Source organism: Lemur catta, chromosome 3, assembly GCF_020740605.2.
Source record: "Lemur catta isolate mLemCat1 chromosome 3, mLemCat1.pri, whole genome shotgun sequence".
Taxonomy (NCBI): Eukaryota; Metazoa; Chordata; class Mammalia; order Primates; family Lemuridae; genus Lemur; species Lemur catta.
In genome coordinates this window covers 14,152,401-14,180,136 of record NC_059130.1, presented here as the reverse complement: position 1 = coordinate 14,180,136, position 27,736 = coordinate 14,152,401, and the positions used below count along the sequence as shown (strand labels likewise).

The 27,736-nt window shown below is 42.5% G+C and overlaps 2 protein-coding genes across 2 annotated transcripts in view; both read right to left on the bottom strand.

The window, feature by feature from the left end:
* Positions 1-16,364, bottom strand: part of GNAI3 (G protein subunit alpha i3) — a 38,171-nt gene extending 21,807 nt beyond the window's left edge. The window contains exon 1 of the mRNA XM_045546728.1: positions 16,036-16,364. Coding sequence (XP_045402684.1) covers positions 16,036-16,153 — 118 coding nt within the window. The 5' untranslated portion in view covers positions 16,154-16,364. The remainder of the gene's footprint in view (positions 1-16,035) is intronic.
* A 1,241-nt stretch (positions 16,365-17,605) lies between these two features.
* Positions 17,606-21,997, bottom strand: GPR61 (G protein-coupled receptor 61). Its single transcript, XM_045546727.1, has one exon. It carries the CDS (start codon positions 21,853-21,855, stop codon positions 20,500-20,502), a length of 1,356 nt encoding a protein of 451 aa, XP_045402683.1. The 5' UTR covers positions 21,856-21,997; the 3' UTR covers positions 17,606-20,499.
* Between the last annotated feature and the right edge of the window lie 5,739 nt (positions 21,998-27,736).

Sequence of the window (27,736 nt, the reverse complement as noted above, 5' to 3'; positions counted from 1 at the left end):
TATAACCCTCTCTCTTTGAGTCTTATAAGGTCTGGGCTTTTCCTTTTTACCTCAGTCCTCTGTGCTTCACTGCTGCAGTAGTAAGCTTCCTCTTTTTTTTTTTTTTTTTTTTTTTGAGACAGAGTCTTACTCTGTTGCCCAGGCTAGAGTGCCGTGGCATCAGCCTAGTTCACAGCAACCTCAAACTCCTGGGCTCAAGCGATCCTCCTGCCTCAGCCTCCTAAGTAGCTGGGACTACAGGTATGTGCCACCATGTCCAGCTAATTTTTTCTATATATATATATTTTTTGTTGTTGTTGTTGTTGTCCATATAATTTCTTTCTATTTTTAGTAGAGACGGGGTCTCACTCTTGCTCAGGCTGGGCTCAAACTCCTGAGCTCAAACTATCCTCCCGCCTTGGCCTCCCAGAGTGCTAGGATTATAGGCATGAGCCACCGCGCCGGGCCAGGCTTCCTCTTTAATTACATGTCACTCTTAGGTTTTCCCCAACTGCTTCCCATGTCCCACTATATATGGGGTATTTGGAACTTTCTAATCTTATCTACATCTTTTTACCTATCTGTCTTCAAAAATTCATCACAAGTTTAAGGGGAGACTCATTTTCCCATCTTCAACACACTAGGGAAGTAAAAGTTGGGATACAAAGAATGGGATAGATGCAAAGGATATTGCAGAGACAGACTCTATGGCTTGGAGAGTGAGGAATTGAAGATGACTGTGTAGGCAGAAGAGATGGAATTGGACAGGGGATAGGATATACTAAAGAGAGAAAGTTGGAAAGGTCCCAGAAGCAGGAGGGAATAGGATTAGTTTGACTTAGAAGCTTTATCCTTAAAAGGATATCTATCTAAAAGACACCCTGCAACAACAGGAATAAAGATTGAGAGGTGAAGTTACAAACATTTTTGAGAGAAAAAGGAGGAAGGAAGTTTATGTTAGATAATCTCATTCTCAGTGAAAGAGGCAAGGCAACCTGCAGAGAATAAAGGGGTAGAATTATCTTAGAAATCATCCAAATTTGTGTACAGTGCAGATACATAATCACCAACATTGTTAGAAGAAAAATAACTCACCAGTATATACTCTACTGTAGAATCATTGTATTTAACTAAACATGTTCTTAATTTTATTTTTAAGAAGCTCTTTGGTCGGGCGCAGTGGCTCACGCCTGTAATCCTAGCACTTTGGGAGGCTGAAGCAGGAGGATCGCTTGAGGTCAGGAGTTTGAGACCAGCCTGAGTAAGAATGAGACCCCATCTCTACTAAAAAATAGAAAGAAATGATCTGGACAACTAAAAATATGTAGAAAAAATTAGCCGGGCATGGTGGCACATGCCTATAGTCCCAGCGACTCGGGAGGCTGAGGCAGAAGGATTGCTTAAGCCCAGGAGTTTGAGGTTGCTGTGAGCTAGGTTGATGCCACGGCACTCTAGCCAGGGCAGAAGAGCGAGACTCTGCCTCCAAAAAAAAAAAAAAAAGGCTCTTTGACAGTAGACACCATATTGTATCCCCCATAACATATAGTACATTATGGGTATGAAAAATGAGAGATGGTGATAATTTCTTTGCAAGGTATTTTTTTAAACAAGGCTAGTAAATGGGATTGCTATTATAATATAAATAAACCACTATCATATACAAGCAAACTCATTCAGCTCACATACAAACTAATTTTAAAAATTAACCCTGAGAGATGGCTATACTCAAAAATACTGTCACCTGATGCCTTATCTTTTTTCTCTTTCATTTGACTAAAGCCAGTTCAAAGAAGGTACGCAAGTATATTATGCTCTTTTCTACTGCACCTTCAGGCACAATGAATTTCCTCGTCTGCAAAACAGGGGTCAACAGAAAATGCTAAGAACAGTGCCTAGCACATAGTAAGTATTCAGTAAATATTAGCCAGCTATTATTTGTGAATGTTGTTTTCAATGTTCAGAATATCAACAATTAATGTTATGGCCCCAAAGAGTTTAATTTAATGAAAACTCTTTGGATATGGATGTTGTTTCAAAATCCCAGTACACCTGGTATAACTTTTAGCAGTTGTTTCATAATGGTAAAATCCTAGATGGAATCTAAATTCATAAACTTAAACAACAAGTTATAACCTAAAAGTTACAGCAAACTACATCAAAGCATTAGTCATTTTCTCCACCCAACCTTGAGGAATAAAAACACTCTCTTCCTTAAATGTGTTTGCACCCCTAGACTCCTATCTACTACCACCTCTCCCACACTTCTCATCCATTTATACCTCTAAAGCTTTTCCTTGAAGTTTCCTCACAGTTCTTTGTACCGCTGCTATCTGTGATTGTGGTTATTCCAGAAGCATCTGAAACACCTCCTTTTCCTTTAAAATACTCTTTTCAATAGAGAAATCTTGAAACATCTAATAACTCAGGATTTTAACTAGAACACAGCCCCTCTTCCAGAGGTCTGGACAGCCAAGCCCCAGTAGGGCACTATTTTTGGATAACCCTCTCGCCAGATCTAGATCAAGACTCCTCTCCAGGTTCCCATTATCAGACATATGGAACATATGACTACCACAGGCATGAACAGCCCCTCCCCCACAGCAAGTTGAAAGCTTGATCAGCAAATAAACTTTATCTTTTTTTTTCTAACTTATTCTCATCTTTCATGTACAATACAGGCAGTTAAAAATATTTCTTTTAGCCCTAATGACACCATGTAGTAATCAATTCTGATAGAAGAGCATATTTTAGCCCCAGCTCTGCCATGACTGGCTGTAAGACCTTGGGCAAGTCACACAGGTCACAATGCCTGTCTTTTCATATAAGAAATGTGAAAGACTTTGGCCTAAACATGCTCTATGGCTGCACTATAATATTCTATGACTATAATTACTACAACACTAAAAGCAAACTAAATTTCTTATTCTGACACACAAAGGTCTCGAATCAAACCATGGACCCACATATTTTCCTATCAACTCAACAATTCACAATAGCTCTCATAATGAGGTTATTATCATGTTCTCCAATCATACACTATTGCTCAAGGAGGGACAAAGAGTATAAAGAATTAAAGAGTTCAGGAACAGTAAAGAATTAAGAGTTGTCTGGCACACTGACTTCCTATACTCATGCTTGAGGGTATTCTATAATTATATAGTTTCAAACTAGCAGAGCATTCAAGTTAGACTGCTATTCTTAAAAAAAAAAAAAAAAGAAAAGAAAACGAAAGAAAAGAAAAAAGAAATGTGAATACCTATAACTAAAAATCACAGGCGCATAGTCCATACTACTTCCAATACGAGTACCTATTGCTCCCGCTAATTCCTCTTTATTAACAGGTGTAAGTAACTAAAAAAAATTCAGATTAAGGTTAAAAATGACATTTCATTCAAAATGCTTTTCAAGGTACTATATTTAATACAAAAACCAGCTGCTTCTTAGTTCAATAAAAGGGCAAGCAGAATTAAGATGGGAAAAATGCCTCCATGCAAATAAAAACTTTTTTTTTTTTTTTGGATACAGAGTCTTGCTCTGTTGCTGAGGCTAAAGTAGAGTGCCCTGGAGTCAGTGTAGCTCACACCAACCTCAAGCTCCTGTGCTCAAGAGATCCTCCCTCCTCAGCCTCCCAAGTAGCTGGGACTACAGGCATGCGTCACCACATCCGGCTAATTTTTTCTATTTTTAGTTGTCTGGCTAATTTTTTCTATTTTTAGTAGAGATGGTGTCTCACTCTTGCTCAGGCTGGTCTCAAACTCCTAACCTCAAGCAATCCTCCTGCCTCGGCCTCCCAGAGTGCTAGGATTATAGGCATGAGCCACCACCAGGCCCGGCCCAAATAAAAACTTTTATTCATTTTTTTTTTCAATGAACATGTCTCCTACATGCCCAGAACTGCTGGACATTGAGACTTCAAATACAAATTAATTTAGGAATTTATGGTCTGGTGGGAGAAATTAGAGATCTATTTTTCTTATGAAATTAGCAAATTTTCTTAGCCTAAAACATCAGAGTAATTTTTTCACCCAGCCCACTATCCCTCTAAGCATGACAAGCCTCTGAATATACTATAAATATCCTTGAAAGTCCTATTCAACTCAAACTTCCACTCCTTGCTAAAGCCTCCCCATTCTTCCAGGGCACAGTTATCACTCTCACCCTGAATGCTAGCATAGATTATTCCCTTTCAGCATCGGTCCCAGAGGTTAATTTCCAAATCAACTCTCAACTGTCCTTCCCAGCCATCTCACTTCACTTACTCCCCAGCTCTGGCTACTCTAAAAAAAAAATTATTTGACTATCTTCCCAGCTCCTAATGTCCTTGCCCATTGATTTTCTTGATTTTGATTAAAATAACAATGAAATCTTTTTTTGCCACAACCTGAAAACCCTTTCATGACAGTATACTTCTCCCTCGAGGGTACCTTGACAAGGATCAACCTGACCCTATAGGCTAGTGTCAAACATCAAAACATTAACACTTGGTTAAATTATTCTAATTGTTTGGGTTTGTGCCTGTTTAGGACTCCACTAGCCCTAAACTCAAAGCATAATCCTTCAAAGTGCAAAATAGCACCTACTTTTTGTGTCCCCTCTCCCAAATCTAGAACACAATTTAGGACAGAGTAGGCATTTAATAACTGTCTGTGATATGAATAGCTTGAGTTTCTATGATATTCAGTGGTTGCCTAATCATATTTTGTAAATGTCAGTTGCAATGGATGGAATTTTCAATGTGGGTAGTTAACAGAAACAGAAGATTTCCATTCCTCTGCTATGTTTACTCAGCCCCACACCCACTCCTGGCTATGCCTTCAACTCTCACCCTACAACTATACTGACAATAAATTTGAATTCATTCATGAGCCTCACTCCCCTCTAACCTTACTCTCAAACCCTCGTCCCAGCTCCCTTGCACCCACCACTCCACTGCAGTGAAATAAACTGCTACGAATCTGTCCTGTCCACCCTGTAACCCTAACATTAGATGAGTGCATGAAACACAGCAAGTGCTCATTAAACATCTGTTCAGTGGGAGGAAGGAAGGAAGGAAGGAAGGAAGGAAGGAAGGAAGGAAGGAAGGAAGGAGGGAGGGAGGGAGGGAGGGAGGGAAGGAAGGAAGGAAGGAAGGAAGGAAGGAAGGAAGGAAGGAAGGAAGGAATATTTTAAGGGTAAAAGAAGGCAGTGAGTTGCAGCTAGGACGGAGATAATGGGTCTGGCTCCTAAAAAGATTTTTCTAGGAAGCAATCACATACCAATTACCAGAAAGACTTCACAGATACACAAGAAAATTTTGATAAAACTTAATCAATACACTTGAACACTGGCCTGTCCATAATCTCTTCTAGCAAATTCCCTACTTCCCCTCCTTAACAGGCAGTGGCCTACATGATCTGGACCACATCCTTCCCCATGACTGGATCAGGAATAACTACCTAACACAGGAGTCACCCAGTCACAGGCTCTTGGGGGCCTACACCCTGTGTGACCTAGCTCCAAAAGATGAGCAGGACCAATCAGATTATCTGAGGAATCTGCACTAGGATTACATGTGAAAGAAAACCTAGGCTACCATTATGGGACTTCAGGCACACCAAGGTCATAAAGGAAAAAATTCAGAGGAAGGCTGGTCTAGACAGAAGAGAACAGACAAATGCGCAGGGAGATCTAAAGATGCCATGAGAGAGAAAAGAGAGCTCACAAAAGAAGAAACAGAAAGTGAGGAAACAGAGAATGGATGGGACCAAGGAGACAAAAAAGAGAAAGAGAGAACAAGTAAAGACCAGATAGCAAAAAGAGGCAGAAACAGTGAAGCCAGTAAGAAAGAGAAAGAAGCAGAAACAGCTTAGCCAGTCTCAGAGCTGCCTCAGTTCCTGTAGCCTAATTCTTCAGCTCTTCCTGTATTCCCACAAAAACCTCTCTATATTCTAACAATAATCCCCCTCAACAATTTTTGAGCTAGTTTTAATAAGTTTTCTGTTCCTTACAACCAAAAAAAAAAAAAAGGGACTGAATGGAATTGGCTTTAAGGAAATTAAAACAAACATCTGCATACATATTGCCCAGCCTAAAAAATTAAACATTAGCATTTCTCTTTGAAGCAATCTATGAGTCCCTCCTAATACCAATTACTATTTCATTAACCATTTTCAGAGGGTAAGTATGCAAGGAGGGAGAGGGAGATATTTTTAAAAAATGCCCTAACAACCAAAATATGTCCATAACTTACACAGTACTATATGGTTTGTTCAGAGTTTCACATCTTTCACCAATTACATGGACATGATCCTATAATTTTACAAGCTTTATAAACTATAAAGCAGAAAGCTAATTACTCAGTTTACATTCATAAATCACCTAAGGAAGATTTTTTTTTTTTAAAGGCAGCTCACTCAGCTAAGCAGCTCTCCTCAAAATGTTATCGCTTGGGACTAAGAACAGCATAACTTGAGTGTTGCTAAATTCTCTTTGGGCAACTGGCCAATTAAGGGGGAGAAGTGGGATTCCTTCCTTACCTTTGCAGAATATAAGAATGCTTAAAGGAGCAGCTATTTGTAAGCAAGAGGGGGATTATCCTCTGGCTGTCTTGATGTTCTAATTTTGGCCTCTGGTGAGTAAATTTCCTTTTCACTTCTTTGAAAGCAGGACAACAAAAAGCCATTTTGGTGCTAATGTTAAATTATATGGTATTTACATTAAACTATTTTTCATTTAAAGTAAAAGGGAACAGAAATACCATGAACAACTGTAATACACAAAAAAAATTCAAAGATCTCACTTTAACCCATACAAATAATTCTTCATTATGTAATAATAGAGATGTCCTCCAAAGTTAACTGCAACGCTAAATTCATTCATCAAACTCCATATATCACAATATTTTACATTAAAAAATATTAGAATCATATCCCTACCTAAGGCCCTCAAACACTCATAGCAGCACACAGCACTTTTCTACATGCCTATTTAATCAAATGTAAATCAATACCACACTTCTAAAATTCACCAACAGCAAAACATGACAAATTGAGCCACCAGATAAGGATGCTTATAATTTCAACTTCCTTTACCATAATAAATTCTCAACAAAGCTGTTAAGCCAAAACCCAAAAAAGTCTGGGTTTCACATATGTAATTTACTTCTACTTAATCTTTTCTTACAGCATGAATTAGCGGTGCAATGGCAAAAAAGGCAGGTAATAAAGAGAGAGGACAATGCAAAGTATCTAGGTGATTTCCCCCCAAAGTTTATAAACACATCTGCACACACACACACACACACACACACACACACACACACACACACACACAGACATCCCCCAGTATCCACAGAGGATTTGTTCCAAGACCTCCCCTGGATACTGAAATCCACAGGTGTTCAAGTCCCTTTTATAAAATGTTATAGTATTTGCATATAACCTACACAAATCCTCCCATTCTCTTTAAATCATCTCTAGATTACCTATAATACCCAATACAATATAAATGCCATGTAAATAGCTGTTATACTGTATTGTTTTTTCCAAATATTTTTGATCTACATTGGTTGAACCCACAGATGCAGAACTCCTTGTGTATGTGTAGTGTGTGTGTAAAATATGGCTTAAAATACAGCTACTAAAAAAAAATCAATTAAATTTGCATGTCTTTCTAGGCTCATTTCTTATATTCCTCCTATACCAAACCCTTCATTCTAGTCAAATCTAACTATTTGCTCACTCATGTTCTGTGCCTTTGTGCATACTATTCCCTCTGTTTGGATACACTTCTGGCCAGTCTGACCTTAAGAGTTCCTATTCATCTTGCAAAGCTCATCTTTTTTTTTTTTTTTTTTTTTTTGAGACAGAGTCTCACTTTGTTGCCCGGGCTAGAGTGAGTGCCGTGGCATCAGCCTAGCTCACAGCAACCTCAAACTCCTGGGCTTAAGCGACCCTACTTCCTCAACCTCCCAAGTAGCTGGGACTACAGGCATGTGCCACCATGCCCGGCTAATTTTTTCTATATATACTTTTAGTTGTCCAGATAATTTATTTCTATTTTTAGTAGAGACGGGGTCTCACTCAGGCTGGTCTCGAACTCCTGACCTCGAGCGATCCACCCGCCTCGGCCTCCTCTGCAGAGGGCTAGGATTACAGGCGTGAGCCACCGCGCCCAGCCTTCCAAAGCTCATCTTAAATGTTACCTCCTCTGGGAGGACTTCCCTGATATAAATGTCTCTCTCCTCCTCCTCCTTCCAAAATTGGCTATGCCTTCCGTAATCACATTATATTGTCATTGTTTACTCTGACATCTTGAACTGCTTTTTTGCAGTTTTGTCTATTTCTGGGTTTTATCTATTTCTCATTTATATTTCCAGGCCAAAAAAGTACCTAAGGACACATAAAACAATCAGGGATATATAATCATAGATAAGTTAATTAACCAGCCTCCCACTGGCAGTGCAACACTGAAAACCAAAAAGCTTAATAAAAAGTGGCCTTAACTATATCCAGTGCTATATCCTGGAGCAGAACAAAAACATTAGTGGAAAAACTGCTGAAATCTAAATAAAGTGTGAAATGTAATTAATATTAAGGAACCAACTAATATTAATCTCTTGGTGTTAACAAATACAAATATAAAAACTAGGGATATCAATATGTGACTAAAACAGAAATCCAAATACAGTGTAACATTTTCATAATAAGTTATTAGGATCTTATGAAACAGTATTTTAATTTTAAAATCCAACTTGAAAGGAAAAAGGGGCCAGGAATAGCAGCTCACGCATGAAATCAAAGCACTCTGAGAGACCGAGGTAGGGGGATGGCTTGAGGCCAAGAGTTCGAGATCATCCTGAGAAAGAGCAAGACCTCATTTCTAGAAAAAATAAAAAAAATTAGCTGGGCATAATGGCCCATACCTGTAGTCCTACCTACTCAGGAGGCTGAGGCAGGAGGATAGCTTGAGCCCAAGAGTTTGAGGTTGCAGTGAGCTATGATGATGCCACTGCACTCTACCATGGGTGACAGAGTGAGATTCTGCCTCAAAAAAAAAAAAAAGAAAGAAAGAAAGAAAGGAGAAAGGAAATTTTTAGTATTTGACACAATGTAAATAGGCTGTACTGTCAATAATTATAGGAAAATTAATTACAAGATGACAAGCATCAAGTTATCTTGCTAATTTTAAATAAGTCTGATTTAAATGGGCCCTATATGACCAGTGTAATAATTGCTAATAGCAGGTTATAAAAGCAGATGTGAACACAATTTAAATACACAAATACAGTGTATGTTTTGATCATGGCGAGGCATGTCTGATTCAACAGCTGCTACAGCTAGAAGAAATTCAGAATACTATACTGAGCGGCTAGAAAACATTCAGAATACTATCTACTCTTCAAGTAAAACAACAAGAATTTTTTGAGATGTAAGATACTATCATTCAAAAAACTAAGACTTTTTGTATGTATATTAAAAACATTTATCCATTTAAAAACATGACTTGGTGACAAAAAGAGGCCCACAGCAGCAAAATACCAATGGATCAATAAACACAATAACACCTCTGCTAATTTACTTAACAATCTTTCTTAAACTTTTAAGTATTTTCCAAGTCTAACTTGGAAATCAAATTAAGTTCAGATCTAAAGACATATCCTCATGAAACTTGTGTCTAACATCAGTAGGCTATTCGGGTCCAAGTCAAACACATTTGGTCTTTTGGGTAACCTCCTTCTTTGCTTAGTTCACATCAGATATATTAATTTCCATTACAACTTAACAGCAAGTCATGAAAATTAGGATATTTCATTTACATAGAGCACTGTAAAACTAGCACAACTGAACAGTGATCCTAACATAATGTTATTCAGTTCAAGCAGCCTGAATTACAAAAATGATACAGCTGACTATCAAGCAAGGTAACAGGATCACCTGGATAAAGGCTTAAAGCTAACTCTAACTCTTCCTAAAAACTGGAAAAAAAATTATACCAAAATAAAGACAATTAAAATTGGAGAGAAAATCAAATACTAAAATTATTTTTCTTTGTATTCTCTTTTGAGTATTTACATTATGGACACCTTATGAATTTACGTCTTTCAGGTTTTTAACTATCTTTATGATGTTAAACTAATTTCAATCAAACTCAAGAATAAGAGAATTAACACAAAAATAGGCCTCTTTATAACTTGCTAAAATATTCTATCTGGTTAATAATATTAAGTTCACAGACAACAGACCCAACAGGTCCAATATAAACCCCTTACTGGTATAGAGAAAGGAAAATAAAGCTCAGAGATTAGGACAACTCTCCCAAATTTCAGTCTCTTTGCTGTCTATTAATTACATGGTATCTCCTACTTCTGAATTGAGTTACCAGTTCAAAGAGATGTATTTTATTATTGTTAGTCTACTATATTGTTAGCTAGAAAACAAATTTTAAAATAAACGTCAGCAATCTGAACAAACTTAGTGCCTACTGCCCTAGACATTTCTTATGAGACTGACATTTTTATTTTTTGCTAATGTCCTAGCAGAGCTCCTGAACCTGAATACTTAAAGCATCTCTTCTTCCTCCCCACTTCCCCCAACAAGCTCCACGCTCCAATAAAACTAAACATAAGGTAAAGACAGAGAATGGATAGCTAAAATGTATGAGCGATCTACTTTGTCAAATGTTTTTACCTACACTCTAAAGAAAACTTATAAGCAAAGTTACTAATAAGGACCAAAAGAGTTTGTTTTAACTCTTCCTTTAGCTTTGGACAATTTTCTGATGCTCATAAAAGTAGTAAGGGGGAAAATCAGCAAGGGAAAAGCAGGGGTGATGATGAAACATAGACCCCGAACTGATCATATGCATTTTTAAAAATTAATTCCTAAATTAAAATCAAATATAATTAAATTCAGGTGAAATTAACTATTCTGAGTTGGATGTGATGATAACAGTAGTTTAAAATCCTACGCCCTACCTCAACTTAACTTTAAATCTGAATTTAATCATATCTTCCAACTATACAAAATGACAACTTAACATTGAGAATGATCAGGCATTTTCTCATGAATTAATGAGAAACTAAAGCAGGGATATGTTTAGTTCCTCAACATTTCTGTCTCATTCCGTTATGTTCAACTTGTATTTAATGTGTTTACTAGGTGGTAGGCACTGTCATCTATTTATTAATCATTAACTCTCTAGCCATGCCTTTAATAGGCAATTTGACCTACCCCAATCCTTGAAAGGGTCAGCCTTATAAAACTCATGATACCCCATCAACCTTGCCATACCCCTAACACAGATGACTGGACTGTGGTAGGCACCTGACAAGGCTGGGCCAATCTGATACTCTTTCCCAGGAATCAGGAATGGAGATCCTGGGAGCCATGAAACACCTGAATTATCAGGTCAGGCAGTGTGTGAACTACAGGTGTCACAGTAAGCCAAAGGTGAAGATTAGGGGTGTAGAGGGAGGGGGCAAAGAAGTCATAAGGGAGCAGAGAAAACTAATCTGAAGAAGTGATTTACCAGGAAAGCAGAGTAGCAGCTATTCTGCTCTAGGAGAAGTGGAGGGACAGAAGGGGGTTGTGTATCACAATCCATGCACATGCAACCTACTTGTATTTCACTTATTTAACCTTGGATGTCTACTGCCTATGAAATTGCCTACTGTGTCCTCTCAGTAAACCTCTCCTTTACTTGTATGAGTGGTACTCCTGTTCCTTACAGGCAAAACACTCCAGATGTAAACAAACAAACAAAAAGCATGTTGTGGAAGAAACCAGGGAAGGGAGAGAGAGAGAGAGAATGTGAGAAAAAAAGGAAATATCTGCAAAGCCCCAAAGTTTCCATTTTACTTCCCAAGAAACTAGAGGATGAAGCAGCTCACACCATGGGGAAGGACAGAGCAAGCAGCACAGTGTTTCTCACGTTTCACAAACTTCTAAAAAGTCTCCTGACCAGGAACCACTTTTATCAGAGACAACTGCCCAAAAACTAAAATACTGTTTTATAATAGTGCAAATAACATAACTGCAACCCTGATTAGAACGTCACATGCCCTGACAAATCTTATAAGTATTAAGCACTCTACTCTATGGCCATCACTGTACTATAGGAATGTACAGTAAGGAAAGATTATATTATTATAATTCCTGAAAAAGATCATATTTTCAGATTGCAAAAACGAATACATTTAAATATTAATAAAAGAAAATAACAAGTTTATTAAACACAAACCATTTTCTGCAATGCCAATTTCTATTTTTTATGCCAAGATGCATCCTCGCATTAAATTTAACTTTCTATAAATCCCATCTCAAATAAATGGCAAAAATTATAAAGGATATCATTTTACAGGAGGATATAACAGCATATTCATCAAAGGACAGCCTCATTTTCAGTAAGTATATTCAACCAATAATATGTATAAATTTAAATATGAATAATTAATTGTATAATACAGGGTTTAAGTAAATAGATGATTCTAATTTTCTGCATGCAACTCAATTTTTGCCATACCACCACCAGCAAAATCCCAAAGAACAATGTATTAATCTCATTTTGTAAAATGTTTTCTTCAGACCTCCTAAAGGGAACTATCAAGAAATGGAAATTTGGAGATAGCACAGGAATAGATCATTCAATAACTTACAAAATTAAATGACAACATGTAATTCCTTTCATCACAGAAGAATGTTTATTAAAATTCTTTGAAGACCTTTGAAAAGAGTATATTAACATGAAAAATAATCAAATAACTGTCTGAAGCACCCTGAAAAAAAGTAGCTAAAATGACAAGCCTCACAAACACCATCATAAACAGACATTATCATTTATGAAATGTTTATTATTAATATTTGCCAGGCACTAAAGCTAAGCATTTTACGTACATTACTTCATTCCATATTCTGAAACATCATCATTCCTGCTTTACATATGTGAAAATTATGACTAATACGGTTAAATTACTTGCCCTGGGCCTCAGAGCTAGTAAACAGAGGTAGAACTTGAATTCAGTTTGTGTGAATCCAAATGCAGTGCTCTTGTCCATTATACCAGTGATTCCCAACTTCTGTCACATGATGGCACACACTGGAAATGATAATGTTGGTAAGACTCAATTGAGGTAAGCTGGAAGGGCTTAGTGGAAAATTTTTTCTTTATGAAATTATGGCATGAAAAATAAAATACAAAGTATTACAGATGATATTAAATACTGAATTGGCAAAAACCTTCCCAATAAAATTTCTCCAAATTACCAAATTCAGGAAGTTTACAGAGGGAATCATACCAAAAATGTTCAAAAATCATACTGTAGTAAAATTCTGAAGTTACAAACTGGTCATATCAGGATCTTCCCAATAACATTTAAATGAAATTCAAACCAAAAGTTATCAAAGGAAGAATTACAATAGTGAAGTGTTCCTTAACTAATCCAGCCCACACTAGCTTCTTAATTTGTATTTCTACAGTATCTATAATTTGTAAATTTATTTTGATTTAATAACAGTAATAGCTAATCACAGAGCTAGCACTTAGTGCCAAGCTGTGTTCTGCTTTACATTATTGTCATATTTAATCTTCACAGCAATCCTATGAAGTATCTTTATTTTCTCCATTTTAAAGATAGGAAAACCGAGGCACAGAGAAATTAAGTAAATAACTTTCCCAAGGTTACAGCTCGAAGAATTTGAAGCAGTCTGACTACAGAGCCCATGCTAATCACTATGCTAAACTATGTGCCAGAGGAGACAAAGGTAAACAGATAAATCTCAACTTAAATCAAGTTCGACAGTTTCATAGTGATGAAGTAAAAATGACTTGCATGTACAACAAAGGAGCTATTCTACAGCAAAAAGGAAATTATCTGTATACTGTGTTGGGTGCATTTTGCATATAGAAATAACACAGAAGATTATTTTAATTTCACATGTGTGTTATGATATGGCTCAAGCAAGAGCATCTGTCTTTGCAACCCATCTGAATTTGTGGATTTAATTTGCTCAAGAATATTAAAAAATCTGACTTAAAAAATAATAAAGTTGGTAAAAATTAAAAGCAAATGTTTTAGTATTTTAATTTTTACTCACTGCAAAAAATTAAAAGCAAATGTTTTAGCATTTTAATTTTAATATACTGCTTTTCAAGTTTCCTAAGTCACCAGGTGTTTAATTTTTTTAATTAAATGCACTATTTATAAAGTACTGAATAAAGATTTTTCCAGACACTTGCACAAGTTCTGCTGGCACAAGTTCTGCCTGCCAAATCCTGCCATGTGGAAGAAAGCCTCACAGTTTACAACTGTATTACAATAGGCTAATGTCCTGAAGAGATCTCTAATGGTCAATGTACATCAAATCACTCAAGGAACATGAGAATACACCTTTAATTTAAGAACCAAATCAACCAATAAAGAAAATGCTAATGTCTTGAGTGTTGTGGTTTATATCAAACTTCTGAAAGGCCCCCCAAAAGACCAATGTCCAACATTAGCTAGCTCAGGCTCATTAACAGTAAATATTTAAGGAGCATCTATTGTGTACCAGGGACCATGGTCATCCACTGAAGATACCTGCTACGTAGACAGTGATAGTCTAGTACTAAAATTTGAACTCATACCTTCTGGGAGTTAAGATATTCACACTGGAAGCTTAAGCTCCAATACATAACTTTTCATCTATGGTATATCCAAAAGACCTGTTACCAAAGCCTCTGCAATCTACAACTAATCAATATGTTAACAAAAACAGACTAGCAGGGGCACCCAGCATATCCTGGAGTACAAAATAAGTCTTGGGTTGTGATGGTGCATTCTGAGCTCTGGAGCTTTACACCACGAAAATTTGGCACTTTCGTAAAGGGACTCTCAAAAATAAACTGCTTCAAAAAGTAATGTTCTATTGCTTACAGAAACCATTACTCCCACTTTTTCTTCTCTAATCAATCCCTAGAAAATACTAATAATGAAGAAATGTGGCTTGATTTATTGGTAAGCTAATGCCAGGCTACTTTAGATGATTTACTGAGCCTCTCAAACATTTTAAAACTAAATCATGCTGAGTAAAATGCATGTGACTGTACATAAAAACAATTTTAAATGAATGTTGGGTAACATGAACAGTAATTCCTGAAGCTAATATTTTTTGTTTCGAAGAGAGCAAAAAGGATAAAACAGCTCACCAGAAGCTATCAGTCTTTACAGTAAATATATTCAATTCCATAATTTATCATAAGATAACGCCATTCCCACTGCACACACAGTCCTCTAGCAACTATTCAGCAACTTCCAATGTGTAATCTATTGTCCATTAGTTCTTCTGCCACAAACCTCAAGCCATTCTCTAAATTTCCCCCAGCTCACACCATCCCCCACCCCTATAAAAACAGGGGAAAGAGTTATAAAACCTTAAGAGAATAAAAATGACTTTATAAAAAAGTGAAAAAGGACAGGCTAGGCGACCTCTGCACCCAAGATCTTTTCCTTGCCATCTAACTCAACCATCATGTTCCTGGATAATCCAGGGTTCCGCCACCCAATTAATAGTTCAAAAAGCTCTCTCTCTGACAAATGGCAAAGTCCTATGTGACCACTCTGTCCTAGCCTCTCTATTTAATCATTCAGGCTTCTCAGCGTTATTATGTCATGAAGTATCACGTCGCTCCAAACTCACAAACCATTACACAAGCCCAACATATACTCTATCCCATCCTCGTTACCAACACGCTCCAATCCAACGTAAAACCTACCCTAATATCAGCACTTTCTTTATGAGCTTTTCCCACATTTCTAACATTCTCAACGTCCTACCGCCCCATACTCCCTAACTCTCTTTACTCTGCTAATCGCAATTCCAGCCCAGAGTTCCACGCTCTCCAATTCCTACAACCCGAAAACCCCACCCCCCTCACACGCCCACAGGGGCCTCAGCCAGAACCCCAACACTCCGCCCCAAGCCCGGCACGCCCTCCAGATCCCTTTGGGGTCCTTTTCGACAGCCTAGCCGTACCCAGCTCAGGCCTCCTAACTGCCTAGGCTCTCCGACCACCACTCCATCCCCGCCTTCAGCAGCTCACCGAGCAGCAGGAGCTTCACTTCTTTGGCCGCTTTCTCCCCGTCCTCCCGCAAATTGCGGTCGATCATCTTGCTCCGCTCCACCGCCGCCTTGTCTTCGGCGCTCAACGTGCAGCCCATGGCGGCGGCGGGAGAGGGGACCAGGCCCGAGCTCGCTCACACACCACAGGAACTGCGGCTCGCCTAGCCGAGACAGCGTCTACTGCAGGGCGGCGGCCCTCTCCGTCAACTCCCCTAGAGCCCAGAGGAACCGGATATCCGGCGTTTACGACACTTCCGGCGACGCCCCGCGGCCGTTACGGCTTGTAGCACTCTCGCCCTGGGAGAGGAGGTGAGACCGAAAGCGGAAGTTACGGGGACTGGCGTCAGGGCTGGGCGGTGGTTCCGCGGAGTAGCCAGGTTATGTCGAGACGCTGTGCGCACCCAACTTTAATCCCCTTTTACCTTTCGGCTACCTGATTTGGATAAATGTAGAAGAACCGGGGCCTCCAGCTCGCGGTGCCCTCTCGAGGTCACACAGCGGGTTTGGAGGTAGGAGGGCGGGGATTCCCAAATAAGAGCCACAGTCCGCACGGGAATTTTTGCTGGGAATTTCTTGCCTGCCAGAAAACCCCTTTGATCTCTTGCTGTGGCGACCCGGGAGCCCAGCCCAAGTGTGGGACACTTTTTCTGCCGGGGTTGTCTCAGTCAGATATCTGGGACGGGAACAAACTGCCCAGCTTGGGCTCCGACCACGCCTCACGGCTGCTATCTGTAACACTGACCATGCCTAGGACTTTAATGACTTTTTGCCCTCTCCTCTGGCCCACCGCCTCCTGCTCCCAAAATATGTTACGTACGAATTTCTGTGGGCTTGAGATCTGCTTAGCAACTATGATGGCAAAGGGTCACTTGAAATCGCTAGGAGATACTCGACAACCTAGAAGGTAAGCGTGTAGTTCCTCCACAAAATTTCCTTGCTGCCCATCTCTCCAATATAAGCTAGATTGTCCTACGTTAGGGCCTTAGGACTAATACCAAGATAAATAAACCTCAGCCCCACACGCTAAAACAAACCAGTGCATCCTGTGAGTCTCCTACTAAACAAAAAGGGAAGTTCTAGAAAAATTTGTCTTTCAGCCCTAGTATCACCTGAAAATTAATAAATCCCCCGTGAAAGCCCCAGGCTGATACTCTCTTTCACAGATAACCCAGATACTACTGTGAAGATGGTCCTAAATTGCCTTTACCGCCAAATAACCGCACAATTACTCTTAGCATACATTCTAGCGAGGGGAACTCAGACCCTAAAATCTTTCCCTGTGATTATAAATTACTTTATTTCTCTAATAGAATCTGAACCTTAGACTACAAGATCCCAATAGAAAGGTCTATATAGTGATATTCATTAATCATAAGGATTTAATTAAAGGATTATAGCCACCTTAAGCAAGCTTCATCCACCATAACTTTTATCAACACCAATTCTTCAAAGTTTGAAAAGTCTCCCACTCATTCCCAAATGACTGTTAGAATGAAAGGGACGTCTTTTTCCATTATCAATACTTCTGGGGAAAAAGGGCAAAAGGAAAGGGAAGAAAAATCAGTATTTATTGAGTACCTATTTGCCAGGTATGGCTAGGTGCTTCCACATATCATCTCTTTTAATCCTCACAACAACCCTGTGAGGTAGGTAATAATCATCCCCATTTTTACAGATGAGGAAATAGGCTCAGAGAAATTAAGCAGCTTTCCCAAGTTCACACAGTGAGTAAGTAGATCTGACTCCAAATTCACCCCTTTTCTACCATTGTAGGATATTGTCTGGGGACACCTGACAACATAACATAAGGTGTAAGGTTTTCATCTAGAATTGGGAGCCACTCCAACAACAGCATGATGTGTGAAAAAGCAACTGACCAGATGGTTGCCTCAATCTGTTGATTCTTGAGAGGGTTAGAGAGGTCAGATTTTGTCCAGCAACAGCTTTCAGAGCTAAGGATTACATATTAAACTTTACCAAAACATCCTGGTGACTAGAAAACTCCTGGAAGGTGGTCATAGCAGAAATTGTTGGGAAAGTTCTCAGCATAGTAAAAGAGAAATTTTTATTCCCTTCATGATCCACTCCTACAGGGAAAAATAAATAGCAAATGAACCCATGTTATGTCAAACTCTGTAATAGAGGCCAGTGAGATCCCAGTGTCAGGAAATGTTAGTCTGAATTAAAGATATACTTGCACTTAAACCTTTCGTCTTTGGTGTATGTGAAGGAAGGTTTGAGGGCAAAGTCAAGGGAAAAGGCAAAATAAATTAACAAAATGGCTGCCAGGCAATGTTTAATGCCTTTCCCTTCCCCCCTCCCCCCACAAATACATGTCTTTCCTCCTTCACTGGACTTACACTGCCACCTGCTGGCAATGCTTTGGGTCTACTAGCTGATCAGTGGTGTTTGAAAGAAACTTTTCCCCGATCTAGGAATGAAATTCCTCAGTATGAGTTTATTTTAAAAGGGAGGAGAGAGAAGTGACCATGTTTTTCAGTCACAAAGGACTCTCCTTGCTGTATATGCTATCTTTCTAAGGAATTTCCTCAATATAATAGGCACTAGCCTAGAATAATAGTCTAGTGATAGGAAGACAGAAACCTGGAAATCTTCCTAGATCAAAAGGAGGAAAGCTATGTTTGCCCAGTTTCATTTAATAATTTTTTTTCTTCACTAGAGTTTCATTTACAACCCCCACACTTTCCAGTCTGCAGGAAGCCTCCATGTAGGTCTCTTGCTGCAATAGACTGAACTCTCAGATCTTAGAACCATGGATATATTCTCTAATATAGTTCTCAAACACATTCTATAGTGCTTTATCAGATCTAAATGTTCTATGAAAATACAAGGTATCTGACCAAATTAGACTATGAACTTCTTAAAGGCAATAACTGCATACATCCTCTGCGTGAGTTCCAGGGAATAGAGGGTGTTCAACTATTAAGCACTGAATTGAACTGAAGGAGTCAATGTTGATATCAGTATAACTTTTTATCATAAAAATTATTTATTGGCTGTTTAAAGGGAAAACTATCCCACTCCCACCAGCCCATTTTCCCTCTTTGATGCTCAGTGAGCCAGGAATTTGTTTAAATACAGACCACATCACCCTCTGGCCCTACCTTGACCCTTGAATGTTACCTGATTCAATTGAGGGAAGTGGGATGAACAGGTGGTCCCTGATGGGTGTCCTGTCCAGTTTGCTATTATTCCCTCTTTGTTGAAAATATCACCCCCAGTACTAACCAACACAGTTCCTCAACTCTCAATCAATGAACAGCTGAGCCCAACTCCTGTGCCCTCTCTCCAACCTAGGGCTACAGATAGGAGAGATATTTAAGTCATTGTCACTGAAACTAATTTTGAGAGCCATGATTGGGAGTAGGGAGGCATTTAATGGACCATGGAAACCCCACCCTTCCCATGCCCAACCTTAGTCTCTTGTACCCGATTGTCCAGGGGGCTGGAGATAGGTCACTGCCATGAGGAGAGAGATCAGGGAGGCCAGTCCTGGAAAGAAAAGATTTGCAGTATTATTGATCAGGGTTATTACCTGGCCTCTCTGTATCAACTTAGCAATTCAAATGCCAACTCCACCCTCAACCATCTGACTCCCCAATCATTCTAGTTTTTCATCCTAAAAGAGAGAAAAAGTCATCCTGTCTTATTCTTGTCTCTGCTGAAATCAAGCCCCACACTTGATCTCCTATGTGCAGGAGAGAGACAGAAAAAATAGAACAGAAGGGCTTTTCCTGAAGAGTGGGAGAGAGCTGCAGTCAGCTTTCCTATCTTCTATTCCATGTACCCTAATTGCTATCTTACCTTGCGTCTGGCCAAACTAATGAAAGGAATACACCCTACCAGTCCTCTCACTTTAAGGAATTCTCAGGTGTAAAATTAGAAGATGATCCATTAATTCAAATGGAACCACTTGGCTATAATTTAGTTCTTTTTAAACCGAGCAAGGAAATGAGAAGACACAGGTCATTTTCTTACCTTGCTTGGGTGCAATTACTGCCCTGGACAATTACACTGAAAAATAAAATATCCTAAATGGCCCCCAGAATAACTACAAACATGGCCTGCTGCCCTGTATCCTCCAACTCCTATGCTTAGAGAATTTCCCTGCTTCCTAAGGCATGGAAAGTTCACTCACTGGTTGAGAGGCTTCACCTCACCTTTTTGACCCATTTCTCTCGTCACCGTCTCATCATACCCAGGTTCCCTCCCCCAGTAGTCAGAGATCACAGCCAAGTCCAAGACTTTTGCCACACGTTCATCCTGTTGGCTCTGTTCCTGACCGAGGAAACACTAAACAAAAGCTGTGTGTGGAGACCCCAGCCCCAGCCCTAGCCAGCTGGGAAAAGGTGATCCCACAAGGTGGTCCTTGCAGTCCTAACCGGCCCCCAGCCCCATCTCCCTCCAAGTGTCCAGCGGCCCATCATGACTCCAGCCGGGGTGAGGGGGCAGGACGGAGGTAGCTGTCTGACATGATGATGTCGCTGGTGAGTTGCTGCTCCAGGAACTCAGAGGTCTCCTCAGCTATCTGGCCTGGGATTCGAAAGTCAACAGCAGGTGGCTCCTGCTTGGGGCTGGGTAAGGGTCGGGAAACCCAGGATTCGTTGGGACAGCCAGTCCCCTGAAGGAACTGCAGGAAGTTCTCCTCAATGGAGCCCTCCCGGCTAGGCAGCCTCAGCTCCTCCTCTGGAGCTGGCTTGAAGAAGCAGACAAACTGCTTGCTGAGCTCCCCCCGGATCTGCCGGTTGAGACATCCATAGAAGAAAGGGTTTGAAGTGAAGCAAAAGTAGCCGATCCAGGTCACCACACTCTCCACCTGCCCAGTGGAAATGGGCTGAGCACTCAGGGCAACATAGAGGTGGAAGGAGAAGTAGGGCAACCAACAGAGCAGGAACTGTCCCCCCACAGCCAGGAGAACCACTGCTGCCTTCCCTCCCCCGAACGTCCGGTGTGGGGTGGTCTGGGCAGCCCCCGAGCTGGTGACCATAGTGGAGCGGCTGCTGAGAGACTCGGAGCGTTGCCGGGGTGTCTCCATCCACGTGGGTAGCGGCCCATGCTGCATGGCAGCCACACGAGCCACTCGGAACATGCTGCAGTAGACCACAAGGATGAGGAGCAGGGGCAACAAGAAGTAAAGGACAGCAAAGACCACCACAAAAAGCTGGCAGTAGGCACTGTGGCTCCATTGGAGTGAACAGCCTGGGGGGACACTGGGAGCTCCTTCCTCCCAGGAGACCCTTCCCAACACTGGCACGGAAGCCATGGCCAAGGCCTTCACCCACACACCCACCAGCACAGAGGCCACCAGCCCCAGCGTCATGCGCACCTCATAGCGCATGGGGTGGACCACATAATAGTAGCGCTCCACATTGATGGCCGACACTGAGAGGATGGCCAGGCTGACAAAGCATACGCTCAGGAACAAGTAGAGGCGGCAGGCCACCTCCCCAAAGAGGGCATGGTCAAAGAGGGCAGAGCTGGAGAGCATGGCCAGGGGCATGAGGGTCAGGGCGGCCAGCAGGTCCACCAGGCAGAGGTGGAAGACGAAGACAAATTTTCGGAGGGCGGGTGTCTTGGCGATAACGGCCATCACAGCAGCATTGCCAGCCACAGCAGTCAAGTCCAACAGAAGCATGAAGAACAGGGCCACAGATTCTGAAGCTACATCCTGCAGCTCCAACTCTGGGACCCCACTGGCAGTAGAGGGACCTGGGGTCTGAGGGACCCTCCCCACAGTGGAAGAGTTCCCTGATGACTGGGGGATGGGAGAGGACTCCATGGGGCCGAAAGAGGACACCCAGGGCACCTCCTGTCACAGGCCCATCCCCCATCCTAGTCCGGCAATCCTGGGATGGCGAGCCCAGGCTCAGGCTTCCCAATTTCGTGAGGGGCGCCTCCTGCTGGAGCCTCTTAGTCAGGCTCTTACCACCAGCCTTCCAGGCTGGGCTGTCTGTGTACAGAGTGCCAGGCCAGGCAGCTGAGGGCTCAGGAGCTCATCTCCCCTTGCGGGCAGGAGGTAGCTGCAGGGTCTGCCTTGGAGACTGCTAAGAAGCAGGAGACGGGAGAGATGTGGGAGCCTCACCCACTCAACACTCCACCTTCGGAGCGGCCTTCAGCTCCTCCTTTTCCACTTCCTTTCCGCCGTTCTCCATACCCTCCTACCCTTTCCAGGACTGTTATCCACGGATTCTAAATCCTCTGTCTCCCTTTCCCAGGTCCTGCTGAGCTCTGGGATAGCACCCCAGTTTTAGGGTTGCTTATGTAAATTTCCTGATTTCTTGTCTCCTCAGAATGGCAGGAGCTGCTGGGGAGTAGAAGGAGCAAAAGATTTGGTTTCCAGCCCCAGGTGTGGGTATTACTAACTCTGTGACTCTTCTCAACTTCAGTTTCCTCATAAAGGCATCTGTAAAATGAAGGGAATAATACTTGCTTCACCACTGTGTTTGTGGATCCTGTGTGATTTATTAATAGCAATGCTAATAACCAGCGGTAACATTTATATGGTGCTTTCCACATGCCAGGCCCTGTTTTAAGAGTTCTATATATATTTACTCATTTTAATCCTCACACAACCCTATAAGATAGATATTATTCTTATCCTCATCTTGGAAAGGATAAAACAGGCCTAGAGAGGCCAAGTAACTTACCCAAGGTCACACAGCTAGTAAGTGGCAAGGGCTAAGTACCTACCCAGGCAGTCTGGCCCCAGAGCCAGTCCTCTTGCCCACTGTGCCATGCTGTGTATGAAGGTGCCCTCCACATCGGCTGGACTAGAATAGGCATCCAGTAAATAGTTGTTGAATTTGAACTGTAAAAACGTCTCTCGCTGCTCTAAGGCTATCACCTGAAACGGGGACTGTTCCTTACTCTCTTTTGACATCACCACTCGCAAGACACAGAGCTGCCACTTTGGGAATGTTGAGAAGGAGCAGTGAAAACAAAATGTCCTGGCTGGAAGGAAACTGGGAGGCCAGCTTGTCCAGCCTCTACTGCCCCAAAGCCAGAAGGCCAGACGTCACTTTAAAGCTGCTCTTCTCCACTTACTCGTAAACTTTTCAAGGCCACTGTGCCCCTGCCGGTGGGACAGGAGCTGCTCCCAAATTCCCACTCCCCAGCTCCTCGGATCTCTGGCCACTGGTGCTGACCCTCAGAGGATCCCTGGCCCAAAGCCTTCTTGGTTCTGGACAGTTACCACAGTCACAGAACAAGGAGTGGGAGTAGGCGCCTGTGTAAGAGGGTGGGTAGGGGACTGTGATCGTGGAAGTGGGTGATCATAAAGCAGAGAAGAAAACTGGAAGAAACTGGGAGAGGAGAAAGTCTGTGATTTCAATGTCTCTCATTTGTCCTGATCGAATGGCAGATCAAATACTGTTTTATGTGTCTCATTATCCATGTTGAGTTTGCATATAATTAAAATAGGTTGCCCAATGTAATAAATAAAAACTTTTTTCATTTACATATTCTTGCAGTCCAGACTCACTTACTATAGTGTGCTGAGTTGTGCAAATTAGAGACAAATTGCAGATACACCAAGTCTGATGGCCTTTCTGTAGACAAGTCACAAGTTCCTTAGGACAGTTTCCTCATCTGTGAAACAGAGGATTGGACTAGACAACCTCCAAGGTCCCTACATGTGATAACATTTGATTACTCTGAGTTCCAGGCTCTGGAGGGCCTGGTGGTTGCTGAATTTATAAACCCATCATTTCTATACTGCAATAAAGAGGACCACGTGGCCAGACAGCCTTGCTGTCCTCCAGAGTTATAGCCTTACAATCACTGTTACCACAAACCGTGCGCTAATGCAACTTTTAACATGCTATGCATGCAGTGGGTGCTCAATACAGTTTTGCAAATTGAATCAAACTAGATCCGTTGAATCCCTGCCCGCTAGTACAAACTCCAAGAATACTGTCAGCAGCTGTGTGTCAGCCAGGGGACTCTTCTGGAAAGCGTAACCTGGGCTCCTGGACTTGAAGCAACCCTAACTTTGGACAACTGTCTAGAGATGTGCATCTCCCCAGGGATGTAGAAAGCTCATTTTACAGTTAAGATGGCTACAGAGACTCTGGGTCTGCAGAGAAGGTGAAGAGGGGACACAAAAGTGGAGACATTAGCTTCTGAGAAGAGTCTACCGAGAAAAATGCCTGAAACAAATAGTAGAAGCATCCTTCCCCCTTTCTCTCCATGCCACTATTTACCCATCCCCTTTACCTGGGAGTGGAGCCCAGAAGATATGGCTCTGAGTCTCTAGCAGCTGAAGGAGGAAAGGCCCGCCATGTCTGGATGGACATCAAGGGTCTCAGATTGAGGGAGGCAGACATGGTTTCCACGTGGAGATGGAGGGGTACTATGCAGCCATGATGGAGCCCTTGGCAAGAAGGCACTGGACATTTCTCTTTTTCATTAGCCCACTCAGCCTTGCCAGTATCTCCACAATGACTTCTAAATTCCAGGATTCCTATTTACCTCTTAGCAGACAGACCAATATACCTGGCTGCTTGGCACTCGCTCACTGACGGCTCGGGTTATGGAGGGGAGGGCTGTGGTGTAACGGTTTCACAGGGGAAACCCAGGGAGCCTCACTGCATTCCTAGCTCGTATCACTATGTCTTCTACCAGAACAGACGCTCTCGTCCTCCCACTGCTGCCTGCCGACACCACCCCTCTTACCTCCAGGACCTCTCAGTACCTGCAAGGCTTTGCCACTGGGGCCTGAGGTCTGGGCCTGTAGCAGGGTATGGTCAAGTTACAGATTTTCTTGTTTCAGGATGCAAGATGTACGTGAGTACCCAGCCCAAGGCCACGGAGGTATCGTTGGGATTCACATATGCCTGTTTCCCGGACATAGAGCTTCTATGCCAAAGACCTGAGCCTGGCCTTCCTTCACACAAGAGCATGCCCCTCCTAAGCTAAAGGAGATTTCCAGGGAGCTATAACACCTCTCCCCAGCAGAGTTGCCTACTCCCAGGACACAGTTGCCCATCAGCCTGGATGCTGAAGAACCCATTCCTAGGATGTGGGGGACCCATCTCTATGACATGGAACAGGGCAGATGGAGAATACCGTATGTCCGCAGGATGTGGGCACTCTTGCCGGCAAGAGATGATCAACCCCCAGCTCTAGGCTTCAGAGATGCCCACACCCCAATACTGCCTTTGGGATACCTGGGAACCCATCCGCTGGTAAAACTGCCTACCATAAGGTAGGGAGGGCTGGTCCTTAGAATGCTACCCTTCTCTAGGGTACCTCAGCACCCACCACCAGGCCCTGGGTCCAGTCCCCATTCCTGGCCTAGTCGGCAACTCCTACCTTTGCTGAGCAGCTCCCGGCTCCCATGTGATAGCTCCTCTCAGCTGATGCTTCTCCAAGGCTGCTGAAGCCTAAACCACTGCAGTGAGCAGTGAGAGGCAGCCGGCAAAGCAGAATGCTCTGAGAGCTTCTGGGTCCTAATGGCCTCCTGCTTCCCATCCAGCCCCTTGGAGCCACTTCTGGGACGAAAAACTGGGCACCTGTGCCCTGAGCAAGGTGCCCAAAAGTGAGCCCAACTCCTTTTACTTCTGTTAGGTTGCTGGACTGCATTTCAAAAGCTTTATGGGGCCAGGTAATGACAGGCAGGGGAGACCCTCCTGACCAGCTTGATGAAGTTAGAAAAAGCACTTGGAGTCAGAAAATCCAGGTTCCAGGCCTGGCTGTGGCACTTACTAGCTGTGAGACCTTGGGCAAGTCACTTCCCATTTTTGGTCTTTGTTTCTTATCTGTTCAAAGGGAATGTAGGATAGATAATCTCTGAGGTTCCTGACAGCCCTGCCATTGCCTGGTTCTGTGTGACATCAGAACCAAGGTGCTCCTGTAGCAGGCAGGTGAGTGCAGACATAGGGCTGCAAGGTTTAGGCCAGGGAGGGGCTGAAGCTCCAGGAGGTGGTCCAAGGTTTGGCTCCTTTGGATGCTGCCAAGTTGTATAGCAGACAGATTTAGGAGTGGCAGTCAGGTTTGAAGGGGAGCTGAAGGCTTTGTCTTAACCTTGTACTTTTTTTTCTTAGATTGTTTATTTGGAGTGGGGCATGAGGGTTGATGGAGATGGGGAGATCTAACATCCCCCTGAGCCACCCTGTAAACCACCACCACACTGCTCCCTGAAGGCAGAGTGGGAGCCAGGTGCTCAGGAATGCTGACTCTGGTCTGGATTCGTAGGACTGGACAGAACTTAGGAGCATTAACCATGGAGCGTCACCTATCCATGTGGTGGGCCTTTGGAGGTGCAATGAGGGGCATGGCCTCCAGCTAGCTTTGTATCCCCAGATACATGACTGGTATCCAACACTGCAGAGCTGTAGGACATCCTACAGGCCAAGACATCATGTTTTGGAGGCCCAGAAAGGTGAAGAGATTGCTCAAAGCCACACAGCTCCACATGGCAGAACCATCATGAGCCTAGACAGGGAATTCAGGCATGATACCCACTCCAAAGCCTTCTGCCCTGAGACATCCAGGAACTCATTCTGGCTCCAAAAAGGAAGAAAGGGAATTGTGGAACTGTTTACCAGACCTGACCCAAAGAGCCATAAGAACAATGAATTACCCAAGGAACTCAGAGGGGCATATTGGCTGCCCCAGGCCTCAAGTCAACAACAAAAAGGCCGCTGCCCCTGCTGACCAACCTGGAGCCCATTGGGCAATCTCTGCTATCACTGGCCACTGAGCTCTTACAAGTGCCAGGCCCTTTACATACAGTATTTTCCATCCTCACACCAATCTGTGAGGCAGCCATCACTTGCCCTGTTTTACAGGTGAGGAAACAGGTACTAGAGATGCAGTGACTTTCCCCGGATCACACAGCTAGTAAGTGCCAGGGCCAATATTTGAACCCAGGTCTGTTTGAAGTCAAAGCGTTTACTCTTTCCCACTTGGTCCCATGGCCACTCCGGAGGCCTGACGTGAGACTGGGCAGAAGCCCTAAAAGCCATTTCCATAGAAGTGGTCACTGCCTTCCAGAAAGCCTAAAACGGACAACAAAGCTAAACATACCCAAGTACAGGGAAATCAGATGAAAATAGCAAATTAAAAACCTGTAGACAGCAAAGTGCTTTTTATCAAGCACTATGCTGCCATTTGGCAAGATTGTCTTGGCATCAATGAGATCCTCTGGGATTAGGTAAAGACTGTCCCTGCTCGGCACCCACATCCTTCCTGCAGGGCCCCAGCCCAGACCGACATGGCCCCTTCCCAAGGGGTTCAGAAAGAACCAGAGCTGACTCAGGCTCATCAGAACAGGATTATAGAAGGAGGGCTAGGCTGGGGTCAGAAAACACTGGTTCCAGTCTGGCTCTACTCTGTCGGTTGGTGGTGAAACCTTGGCCTGAAAGCTGTGCTTTCATTTTTCTATCTATAAAATGAGCAAAAGTCTTCACTCCCCAGCTTATTTTATAGGGATAGGGAGCCTGCAATACAAACATAGCCTGCTTCTCAGGCTTAGGGGAGCTAATATAGTTACACTGGCTGGCCAGCCAGCAAGGTCTCCAGATCCTGAGGCCCCTCCCAGATAGCTACTGGGGAAGGCGGTACAAAGAGGTGCTGGATCCTAGAGCATCCTCCCAGTTGCTGGAAGCCAACTTGGCTTAGGGGAGAGAGAGAGAGGAGATAGGGGGAGAGAGAGAGAG

Bases quoted from the DNA above. Each gene is read 5' to 3' on its own strand.
- GPR61 (XM_045546727.1), bottom strand. From the start codon at position 21,855: ATGGAGTCCTCTCCCATCCCCCAGTCATCAGGGAACTCTTCCACTGTG.